At 41.3% G+C, this 12830-nt stretch overlaps 1 protein-coding gene across 6 annotated transcripts in view; it reads left to right on the forward strand.

Moving 5' to 3' along the window:
- The window catches only part of STS (steroid sulfatase), a 183628-nt gene that overhangs the window by 141189 nt on the left and 29609 nt on the right, over positions 1–12830 (forward strand). For all 6 annotated transcript variants that reach the window (XM_070605434.1, XM_070605438.1, XM_070605436.1 and 3 more), the window contains exon 9: positions 7823–7982. In XM_070605434.1, coding sequence (XP_070461535.1) covers positions 7823–7982 — 160 coding nt within the window. The remainder of the gene's footprint in view (positions 1–7822; positions 7983–12830) is intronic.

Consider the following 12830-nt stretch of genomic DNA (forward strand, 5'->3'; position numbering starts at 1 on the left):
CTATCTATTTGGAAGGTATTATACTGTGGACTTCAGTTGATTCAACAGTGAATTAGAGTTTATTTTTAAGTACTCTTGGTCCCATTGGAATGATAAGATGTGCATAGAATTGATTGTCAGACATCCCATAAATGATCAACTTGAAAAATGACAAAGAAATGGAGAATAGGAAAACATTTCCTGCAGTGGTGGTCATAGAAGGCTTAAATAAAAAGGAAGGGCAGAGGGCAGCATGGCCTAGTGGTTAAGTTCAGCATGCTCCATTTCGGTGGCCTGGATTTGGTTCCTGAATGCAAACCTATATGACTTGTCGGTGGCCATGCTGTGGTGGCGACCCACATACAGAATAGAGGAAGATTGGCATAGATGTTAGCTCAGGGTGAATCTTTCTCAGCAAAGGAAAAAGCAAGTGCATATTCCAGGCTTTCCAGGATTCGTAGAAATGATTTTGAGGTTGGGGAAAGTCCTGGCAGAGCAAATATCATACAACAGAACTTTCTAGAAGGCAAGATGGGACAAGCTATTTACTGAAGCATTTAGATAAGACTCAACTCAAGCAAGTTGTGATATTGCAAAGGTGGACTGGAGCCAGAACATGCTTAGCTTTACATTCTAGGCTAAGATATGTTTTTTAGTTTTCCATTTTGTAGAAGATATTAAGAAGGAATTCAGTTGAGTGAAAAAAATAAACTGTTAGGAGAAGTGGTGGTGACATTTCCCCCCTATACTGAAGAAGTCAATATTGCGGAGTAAGTTCAGGGTTGATGCACTCACCCTACCCCAGAATCTAAATTCACTAACAGCGCAGGGCCCAACAAACCAGAGCAGGGGACATGGGCCAAATTCTGGCTGACTCCTGATCTTGTAAATAAAGTTTTATTGAAACACAGTCGCACTCATTTGTAGATGGTTGATGTCTTGTCTGTGTGCTCCTTCTGAGCTACAACAGCAGAGCTGAGTAGTTGGGAAAGGGACTCACAAAACGTAAAATAGTTACTGCCTGGCACTTTAGAGGAAAAGTTTGCCAATCTCTGACTCAGATTATTTAGCAGTTTGATATATTGTTTAAGTAGTCACCCTTAACTGTTCAAACCGTGTCAATTAATTTTGAGAGTGTTCTTCAGTTCTTTATCCCTCATTTGAATACTGACATCAGCAGATTGTTCTTCTTTATTTTTGCCCTGATAATAAGTTGATGGGACCCGGATAATTTTGTCATATCTCCCATCTATAATTTGTGGGGTTTTGTCCCTGGAATGAATAAATCAAGGAGTGTGTGAAATCTAGCATCTTGGGCAAGAAAGCATTTAGTGTGAATTTCACTCATCATGTGCTTCATTGTAGTTTGCATCAATCCAGGGAACCCATGTTATCCGGGTGGGGAGACCCCCAAGAGGAGAAAAATGACAAATAGGATATTTCATAAAACTCTGTGCCCAGATGAAGCATAAGAATGACTAGCATATGCTCTTACCATTAAGAGTGATTTGACCTGCTGGGTGGCAGGATTCGAAAGGACAAAAATAGAAACCTGGTTTGGAAACAGCTGTTCCTAACAAGAGTCACGGAGTAAATTGTAGAAGAATTTTCTCTGCACTTGCCTACAGAGATTGAGTAACTCAGCTATCATCCTTCTGTGACTCCTCGTCATGGCAATGTGCCATCAAGATGTTAAAAGCGTGCATTTGACAATTACTCGATCAAATTTTAAATTTAGACCATGCTTTTTTCTCTGCTCATACATTTTCAGCAAAAAATAATCCAGATTCCTTAACGTGTTTTTCTTTTATCTCTCTTGCAACTTTATCTCTAACTTTCCTAGCCTGTTTCTCCTCTGCAACCCAATTCAACATCTGTTGACTCGGGGCAGGTGTTCCCAGGTCAGAGGCATCCTCTGTGCTTTTTCTTGGCCCCCAATCAGAATTATCTGTGGGTATATCTGAGCCATACTTCAAGACTTTGAGTTTCCGTAGGGCGAGATCCTTATTCATGTATCTACATGTTCCCTGTGGGGTTCTGAGAATCTGAGCACAGATTCTGGGTGCAGACTCTGCAGCTGCACCTGATACTGCCACTTACTTGCTGTGTAATCTTGGCCAGAGTTTTCTCAGCTGTGAAATGGGAGTGATGGTGAGGAATGAATGAGTTAATATCTCTAATGAACTTGAACAGTTCCTGGAATGTGGTAAACTCCATCATGATTCCTGATCATAGGAAGTCATTGCTTAATAAATATCTGCCGAATGAATGAAGCGTCCAGTGCTCACCATTTGAGCTCCTGTGATCTTCATTGAATGACAGTCATAGCATTTCCTGGGAGAGCAGTGTGCTGTACTTTTAAAGCCTGGTGAGCAGGTTTTGTGCATATCCCTTTCCATCTAGTATGGAAGGAGGAATAATACTCAAAGCTACACCATCTGACAAGCAAGGATATTTGCTCATCAACACATGCCTGGAAATGTGTGATCATACTTCATCAAACATGCTTTCCCATAGGCAGTGTGCCTGGATGTATCTATCATCTTTGAAAGTTTTAAAAAATATTTTGTTGTCATTGCTGTTATAAAAACACTCCTTTTACAGCTTTAGAAAATTGCATGATATTTTGTTAATTGATGCATTTCTTTAGTTTCTGAATATAAATTAAGAACTATAAGATGAGAGTCTTATGATGTTCCACACAGAGGGTTCAGATTTTCCCGATGGAACATATCCTGAGTGTGATAGTTTGTCATCAGAAAACTAGCTGGTGATGAAACCATACCTGGTGCTGCCACACCTGCATGCAGGCTGTTAGCAGTAGCTGGATCTAAGGGCTGCAGACACAACTGCCCCCCACAGTCCTCTGCCTTCCTCAAGGGTGCTCAGAGCATCTCACCTGAGCAGAGGTAAACCCGTTCATCGCACCCTTGCAGCCTGTTCCACCAGGGGGCTATTTGTGGCTGGGAGCTCTCTTGGGGATCTGGAATCTCTAGCAGGGTGCGAGATTTCTAGGGTCTTTCTGGGAATTTTGTTTTGTTTTCAAAGTGGTTATACATTGAGCCATCCTCTCGTAGGCTTTTCTTCCATTACCTGTAGGTCCGCAAAGTCCCCAGAGAAGAACAGATCCCTGATGTCTGAATCATGATATACACACACTTTGGTTGCGCCTGTGGATTTCTGTGGCACTCTCTGCTTTGTGTGCATGTGTGTGTGTGCGCTCTGCAGTATTATCTGTTTTCACAACATACTATGTGTGCATGGATAGGCATTTATATAAATGGTAACAGAGATGGAAAAACTATTTCATTTTCTTATAGTGAAATTGAGTCACTCTACCAAACAAAAACAAATATTTCCCATAAGTTTTTTCAGCTTTCTTCGTATAATTGACTAATAAAAATTGTATATCTTTAAGATGTCCATCTTGATGTCAGAATACACGTACACATAGTGAGATGATCACCACAATCAAACTAATCCATCATTTCACATAGTTACCATTTTCTTTTTGTGGTTAGAACACTGAAGATCTACTGTCTTAGCAAATTTCAAGCATACCATACAGTATTGTTAACTATAGTCACCATGCTGCACGTTAGATACCCGGAACTTATTCATCCTGCGTAACAAACTTCGTAGCCTTTGACCAGTCTTCCCATTTTCCCCCTCCCCCCAACCCTGGGCAACCACCATTTGACTCTCTGCTTCTATGAGTTTGACTATTTAAGGTTCCACATCAGATCATGCCATATTTGTCTTTCCACATCGGGCTTATTTCACTTAGCATAATGCCCTCAAGGTCCATCCATGTTGTCACAAATGATAGGATTAACTTCCTTTTAAAGGCTGAGTAATATTCCATTGTATATATAGACCACATTTCTTTATCCATTCATCCATTTATGGACATTTAGATTGTTTCTATATCTTGGCTATTGTGACAAAAGATAACAGCTGTTGGAGAGGATATGGAGACAAGGGAACCCTTGTGCACTGTCAGTGGGAATGTAAATTAGTGCAACCACTATAGGAAACAGAATGGAAGTTCCTCAAAAAATTAAAAATAGAACTACCATATGATCCAGCAATTCCACTTCTGGGTATATAGCCAAAGGAAATGAAGTCAGAATCTCAAAGAGGTATCTGCACCCCTGTGTTCATTGCAACATTACTCACAATTGCCAAGATATGGAAACCGCTCTCTACTCTTTAACCACACACTTCTCACCCACCCTCTCTCATGTGGGTTTGCAGCCAGGTGTGCCCCCTACTTTCACCTGGTGGGCCCTTGTCTTTTGCCTTAAAGATGATATACCTATTAACTCCTCGGGAGTTCAGTGTCACAGTCCTTCTTAATTCTACAGTTTAGGTTAGTCATCGTGAGTTTCTCAATCCAGCCTACCTGTGATCCTCTTCTGGCACTAAACGGACAAGTCAACACCAATTGTCTTGCTGCGGAGATCAAATGGTATTGAGGGATTGTTCAGATTCGCAGACAAAGCTGGATTGTTATCTGCACTCCACCACTTACTAGATGAGTGACCTTCAGTACGCAACTTCTCTCAGCCTCAGATGTTGCATCTATAAAATGGAGAGTGACAGTAGCACCTTCATGAGGTAGACATGAGGATGTAATGGGATGAAACGCATAGCACGGTCCATCAGATTTTGCATCTATAAAATGGAGAGAGATAGTAGCATCATCATGGGGTAATGTACGGATTTAATAGGATGAGATGCATATCATAGTCCATGTTACATAGTAGGTTATCAGTTCAATTTAGCCATGAGAAATGATCCTTATACAACCCTGTGAGGTAGTTCACATTGTTATCTCTACTTTGACCTAGAGAATGCAGAGCAGTTAGTCAACTGGGGAGACACACGTGCATTTATATCTCTATCTCTATCATCTATATCTGTGTATTAGTGAAATTTTTATTTTGGAATCAGTTTAGATTGACAGGAGAATTACAAGGATAGTAAAGAGAATTCCTGTATTCCCGTCCCCCAGCTTCCCCAAATGTTAACTTTCTGCATAACCATGATGTATTTGTCAAGAACTTAACCTTGGTACATCACTATTAACTGAACTATAGATTTTCCACTAATGTCCTTTTTCTGTTTCAGGGTCCAATTCACGATGCCACATTGCATCCAGAAGATAAACTTTTACAGCCTGCCTTTTCATTATATTAGTATTTTGGTCTACTTTCCCATTTATTCATTCTATTTCATTTTAACCAGTAGGGCAATAAGTATATACACTAGCCGTTAATTAAAATAGCCCTTTTATGCTAGCTAGCGACCACTTATTTTGTTGTTGTTAAATTCAGAGTGAAAATACTGTGAGCCTGATCTAGTAGAAGGGTAAGCAGGTGAACATTCTGTGAGTTTGATCCACTAGAAGGATAAGCAGATGGAAATACTATGAGCTTGATCTAGTAGAAGGATAAGCTGGTGAACAGTCTCTGAGCTTGATCCAGTAGAAGGATAAGCAGGGAGAAATGCTGTGAGCTTGATCTAGCAGAAGGGTAAGCAGGTGGACATTCTATGAACTTGATCTAGTAGGAGGATAAGCTGGTAAACATTCTATGAGCTTAATGCAGTACAAGGATAAGCAGATGAACATTCTGTGAGCTTGATCTAGAAGAAGGATAAACAGGTGAATGTTCCACGAGTTTGATCCAGTAGAAGCATAAGCAGGTGAACATTCTGTGAGCTTGATCCAGTAGAAGCATAAGCAGGTGAACATTCTGTGAGCTTGATCCAGTAGAAGCATAAGCAGGTGAACATTCTGTGAGCTTGATGCAGTAGAAGGATAAGCAGGTGAACATTCTATGAGCTTGATCCAGTAGAAGAATAAGCTGGTGAATATCCTACGAGCTTAATGCAGTACAAGGATAAGCAGGCGGTAATTCACGTGTTGAGATTTTTTCCTACAGCTTGCTCTGCTACTGACAGCTTGAATAAACTGTGGGAAATTATATAAACTTCCCATTTCTTGGATGTGATATTTGTGAAGCAAGAATAGTATTTGTGAGATAATTACCTTAAGATCGTGTTGAGAAGATGAAGAAAGTGGAAGAATTTTAACTTTCCTGGGAGGCCACCATAGAAACTACAAACTATCATATGAATTTTTATGTGAATTTTCCCTCAAGTGTCTGTTCATATGAAATATAGGAGTGCCTGCAGTTTAAAGATTATGCCTATAAGAAGAATTCAGTCTACAATCGCCAGAATTCAGTCTACGACAGTCAGAAACTAGCATTAAGAAATGGTTTCCTTCAAGATCCCTTAAACCTCTGTCTTCAGTAATTCATTTTTTAAATTTAAATGCCATTTACGTCCACTGTGAACCACGCCTTATGTCCCTGCTATGAATCAGTACTCTCTTTCCACTTTCTTCATTTATTTTAACTCTTTATTTTTAATTCTTCATACCAATTGGTGGTTGAAAATGTGTTTGCAAGTAGCCAAACTTCAGCTCTCTCCTTCCTCCCAGCCCACTCCCTGAGGTGATTACTCCCGTGGTCTTCAGCTCTATGCTCAGCTTTTTGTAAACTCAAGGGGAACTACTTCGGGGGAAACAGTGTGTCTGTTTTTCCATCCATCCATATGCTAACTGCATGGTTTCAGGGACTCCAGACTGGCCTCTCTGAGCCCTAGGCCGGCATGCTGCTGTCTCGGTCCCCCAAGGCCCATTAGTTAGAGGCCTTGGTGAGCATCTTCTGTGATGTGCCTCTTGACATTGTGACCCACTCCCAGCTCACCCTCCAACCCCTCCTAGTACCCCTTTCTTGCTCTATTTAGTTATATTCAAGTCACCTCCTAGGTACAAAGCTCTTTTTCTCAACTAAACAGTAGGAGCTCTCCCAGTAATAAACCAGTAGCAATGATGACAATGGCCGTTTCTGGTGCTCTTCCTCTCTTCCAGGCACTAGACTTGGTGCTCGGGGTCATAATCCCAGGTAATACTCATGCCTTTCATGTTGGGAATGTGGGGCACAGAATGCTTGATCCATTTGCCCAAGGGCATGGAACTGGTGTTTTCGTTTCCTGTGGCTGCTATAACAAATTACCACAAATTTGGTGACTCTCAAAACAACAAAAATTGATTGTCTTATAGTTCTGGAGTTCAGATGTCCAAAATGGGTCCACTTGAGCTAAAATCAAGGTGTCAGCAGAGCTGCGGTCCTTTCTGGAGACTCTAGGGGAGAATCTGTTTCTTGGCCTTTTCCAGTGTCTAGAGGCCACCTGTTTTCCTGGACTTGGGGCACCTTTCTTCATCTTCAGAGCCATCCGTGTAGCATCTTCTCATCTTTCTCTCTGACTACAATCCCTGCTTCTCTGATTCCCACTCTCCTGCCTCTCTCTGTCCTTTATAAGGATCCATGTGATTACATTGGACCCACTCAGATAATCTAAGATCATCTCCTCTTTTGCCACATAAGGTTTTGGGGGTTTAGACCTCGACATTTTGTGGCACCATCATTTTGCCTACCATAGCTGGTAGAAAGTACCTATGGAATTTGAATTCTCTGACTCCAAAGTCATTGATTTGAGTCCTTTATTGCTCTGAGATTTTAGTCTCCCTGATTATAGTCATCAATTATGACCACCAGGCAATGCTGGCCTTGATAGTAGTGACCATCTCATATATATTTTTTCACCACAACATATACTGTCTTGCTCATGAAATTCTCATTGAATCCATGTCATTAGAGCACTTGGTTCTTCCATACTGGCCAGCTCACATGGAGCATTAAAGTGAGCCCTAATCTGAGCATTGAAAAAGACTTACAAATCTCTCTGTGGGTTTCCTTTGGCATTTTAGGGGGGAAAGCAAACAACTGGGAAGGAGGTATCCGGGTTCCAGGCATTCTTCGTTGGCCGGGAGTGATACCGGCTGGGCTGGAGATTGACGAGCCAACGAGCAACATGGACATATTTCCTACTGTGGCCAAACTTGCGGGATCACCTCTGCCTGAAGACAGGTACTGTGACTCAGAGGTACTTGGTATTGTCTCGTTCAGATTTTGCAGGCAAGTATGTTCTGGTTTGCCTGTATGATGGCATGCTACCTCCAGCTGGACTTATAATCTGTGTGCAGTTATGGGCCTTAAGTGGTGGATCTGCCTAAGTAACCCCCTCACCTGCCGTCAATCCTGTTATCCCAGTGGGAGGTAAACCCTGAGGCATGATGTGGATGGATGGTCTTTAATTGAGGCTTTCTCTTTCGGTATCTGCTGATCCTCCTTCCTGTCTGTGCCCATCATCGGTGTGCCAAAGGGCAGCTGAGCAAATGCTCCTCTCACCCCCCCCCCACGTTTTAATCCCATAGCTTTCCCTTTGGCCCCACTCGGCAGCTCTTTGCTGCAGCAGCGAGAAAGGCAGCTGGTTTCCCAGTTAAGGGCCCTATTTCCCAGCGTGTTTTCCAAATGAAAGTCCTAAATGAAATGTCTTTCTCTTAAATTTAAATACAACTTCATATGACATTGCCAATGGTTTCTTCTTAAGTGTTATTACCAATCTGAAGAGTTTTAAGTGAAGCACGCTGATTAATTGTTTTCATTAGTTTGGTGGCAGGCCAGGCTAATGTCACGCAGGCGGGCTGCAAATCTTGTTTAAATTCAGCTGCCAGCGGAATGAAGAGGAAACAGGAAGCCAGAGAGGAAACTGCAGCTCAGCCAGAGCTGAGTTCATGGATAGATGCTCACCTCCATTGTGTCAAGCTCGTTTCATTGTTTATGATTTTCCTTACTCTTTTCAAATTTCTTCTTTAGGTATACCTTTCCCCCCAAACACACACACACACACACACACACACACACACAAACACACAAACGCAAAAGGCGGCAGTGTAGAGTTCAGCTGTTCTCAAATTTTGTGGTCTCAAGATCCAGGTACACTCCTCAATGATTGAGGAATCCAAAGACATTTTGTTTATGTGAGTTATATCTATTAATGGTTATCGTGTTAGCAATTACACCTGAAAAAAAATTTAAAGCACAAGAGCACCCAAGTACAACTCCATTGGCTGACAGAGTGATGATGTCATCACCTGCCATGTAGCCACTGGGAGAGTCCACTGTACGCTCCTGAAAGAGTCATAGTCCAAAAGGCAAAGAACATTGTGTATTACTGTGAAAATAGTTTTGACCTCGTAGACCTCCTGAGAGGGTGTCAGGGATCCCCACGGGTCTCTGGACCACACTTTGAGAGTAGCTGGTCCTGTGGATAAGAGCAGAGATCCAGAGCTGTACTGCTTGGGCTCAGATCTTGGCTTCACTGCTAGCTAAGTGCGTAACTTACTGGGCCTTGGTTCCTTGTCTGAAAATTGGATTCAGTAACAGCACTAACCTTACAGGGTCAACATGAGGATGAAAAGCATTAGTGCATGTGAAGTGCAGCTTAGAGAATGCATGAATATTTACCATTTTTGTTTGACCGGCCATATTGAGAGGTAAGATCTACAAAGTACAGTTCTTTCCTCTCCACATTTAATATTCATCCAGGATCCTAGAATCGTAAAATTTGAGGACTGAAGGGGACTTTTAAGATCTACTCTAGTCAAATTACTCTTTTTCTGCCTTGGTGACAGACAGAAAACTTGTCAGCAGTAACTCATAAAAGGTCTTTTCTTATGTAAAGCCAAAGCTCTCACTCCTTACTATCTACTCATTGGCCCTGGTTCTTACCCTTGGAATAAAGCTTAACATTTCCTTAAGTAGCTTACACAAAATGTTCAGGTAATTTCATTAATTACATTCTTCTCTCGTGGCTTATAACATTAAAATCATCACCACTCTTTGCTTTCACAATATCTTTAAATGAGTTTCCATCCAACTGGAGAAAGACAAGGGAAGGAAGAAGTTCAGAGGCAACGGGGAAAATCCATAAGGGAAACCTTGCTGCCGGCACTTCCTACCCACCCCAGTCTGAGGCTGATGGAGGTCACTCTGTTTTTCTTGTACATGCCCACTGAAGAAGGAAGCAGCCACCCTCTTAGGCAGACCCAGATATTTTGTGTGTGAGCCAGAGGCTTCAGTAGAACCCATTCTCAATATTGAGGATTCTTTGTTATGCTTGTTGACCTAAGTCAACCCAATCATATTGTCTCTGGGTTGAGGTCCAAGGCCCTGTAAAATGCCATCAGCATCCTAAAGACAGCACAGATAATAAAACAGAAATCTGCTTCCAATCCCCTCATGGGAATAAAGGTATTGCACAATATCTTACTTAAATGGCATTACCAACCAAGTCCAGAAAGCATCTTTATGTATCTGCCCTGGAGACTTTGAACATCTAAAGCAATGATTCTCACCCAGGGTGACTATTCCTCCCAGGGGCCATTTATCCATATCTGGAGACATTTTTGATTGTCTTGACTCAGGATGCTACTGGCATCTAGTGGGTGGAGTCCAGGGATGCTGCTAAACATTCTACAAGGCACAAGACGGCCCCCACAGCAAAGAAATGATCCAGCCCAATACATCAGTAGTGCTGAGATTGAGAATTGCAGCTCGAAAGCTTATTATTGCTCTTTTACAGAAAATGTTGTTTTAATGTAGAACCTCATCAACATTTTTCAATAAAAGCATCTGGATAATATCCTCATATCTATATTCATCTACAAATTTGATGCACAGCTATCTGCTCTTTAGAAAATATCCTCCCAGCCAGAGATGGGAAATCCTGGAAGCTGAAGGAGAAGAACTGGTCAGGGTCAAAAGCAGATGAGGCTCAAAGGTTAAACACAAAGTTACCACTGACTCAGCAAGTCTGCTCTCAGGTATATACCCAAGAGAAATGAAAACATGTCCACACAGAATCTTGTTCAGGAATGTTCATACAGCATTATTCATAATAGCCAAAAAGTGGAAACAACCCAAATGTCCATCAGCTAATGAATGGATAAACGAAATATGGTCTATCCATCCAATGGGGTGTTACTCAGCCATTGAAAGAGATGAAGTAAGGATCCATGCTACAACATGGATGAACCGTGAAAACATTATACTGTGAAAGACGTCAGTCACAAAAGAACACATACTGTATGATTCCATTTATATGAAGTGTCCAGAACAGGTAAATCCATAGAGACAGTAGATTAGTGGTTTCCAGGGGCTGAGGGCAGGGGAGAATGGGGAGTGACTGCTAATGGGTATGGGGTTTCCTTTGGAGCAATGAAAATGTTCTAAAATTTGTTGTGGTGATGGTTGCACAACTCTGTGAATATACTAGAAACCAGTGAATAAAAAAAAAAAAAGAAAAGAAAATATCCTCAATTCTTTCCCACTAAATTGATGGAAATCAGCTTTCTCGATTTTTTGCTTGAGCAATATTGCATTGATCTTTTTCAAGAGAATAAACTCAGAGGGTTGGACCCAAGCTGTTTGAGGAGCACTTAACGAGGTGTCCTCGCTTCTTTCTACATGCTTTGTCAGAATGAGAGGATTTCCGGTCAGAAGACCCCTGGCCTTCAAGTGTAACCTTGTAATGCTCAAGAAGCATTTTGTGCCTGGTGGGTGCCTTTCCTGACCAATCAAAGCTTGGTGGAAGATGAGAAGCCCTTTGTTGCAGTTTCTACTTAGGTAAAAAGAGCGGTAGGCCAGGGTACACATAAGAGATTTTCACTTTGCAGAGACTCAGCACTGCTGTGAGAATAGTTCTCTAATTCGACCCCGTGGTGTGCCTATGAGATTCCTCTCCGCAGTGCATTTTTCCTTCATACATACTAAAGCAGTTCATTTGCATTCTGTGACATGGTTTATTAAAAGAACTTTTGGTGGCCATCACCCCAGGCATATTCAGAAAAATTATTCCCCCTGTGTCACCAAATAAGCTGATTCTGGAAATAAATGGAGGGCAACCTTTTTTTGTGACAGAAAATCTAGGCAACAGGGCCTTACATAGAAGAAAAATATAATACCTAAATGTATTAACTCATTAAAGTGAAAATCCTTCCTGTCAGTCTCATCTTTGCAAGCAGATAGAATATTTCCATGCTAAGTCTATGACCATGCTCCTTCTTAATGTTGGTAATAAAGGATTGCAAAATGCCATAGTTGGTTAGACCTTTGGAAAACATCTCAATTCTGGCCATAGACTATGCAGCTGGGAGGGAAGGAAAGGGAGGCTGACATTCATGAGAATCAACTTTTAGAGGTGAAATATTTAAGACTCCTATTCCATAATTAAAATTAAATTTGATTCCTTTTTTTTTTTCCAAGTTAGGAAAAGAAATCAATACTTTAATGCTTGATATCACTTTTGTCTAATGAAGATGAGGGAAGTGACTTAGTTCTCCCAGTAAATTTTGCTGACGTATAGCTAGGCAACCACTTCACTCTGTCACTACAATAAAATAGTCGGTGAGCTGTATGTAGTTCACCTTCGTTTTGCAGAATAAAAGGTAAAACTCTCATGTACCTCCAACCACTTATAACTGTTCTTGCTTTATATTCAAATATGGCAGACTGTTTAATGTTTAGGAAAGGAAACATTCTTTTTAACTATAAAAATAACTTTCTGGATACTTGAGATTCCCTTTAGTTTGTTAAAGATATACCTACTTTCTTCTAAAAATGTTTCCTCTCCTATTACTTCCTACGTTGAGAAAAAATCACTTTATTTTGAATAGTGCACAGGTAAGTCACAAACATTGTGCCCCAAATTAACCTCTGTGTCAGTCGCCAAAACCTTCCTTTCTGTGTCCCCTCCCCCCAGAAAACTTTCCCTTCTCCTGTGATCCCCAAATCTGCCCCAGAGTTGGCCAGGCAAAGCAAGTGCAAAGGACGTGACAGCTAGATGGTTCAATTGCTCAGAGCTGAGAGAGAGAC

Source organism: Equus przewalskii, chromosome X, assembly GCF_037783145.1.
Source record: "Equus przewalskii isolate Varuska chromosome X, EquPr2, whole genome shotgun sequence".
In the NCBI taxonomy this organism is placed as follows: domain Eukaryota; kingdom Metazoa; phylum Chordata; class Mammalia; order Perissodactyla; family Equidae; genus Equus; species Equus przewalskii.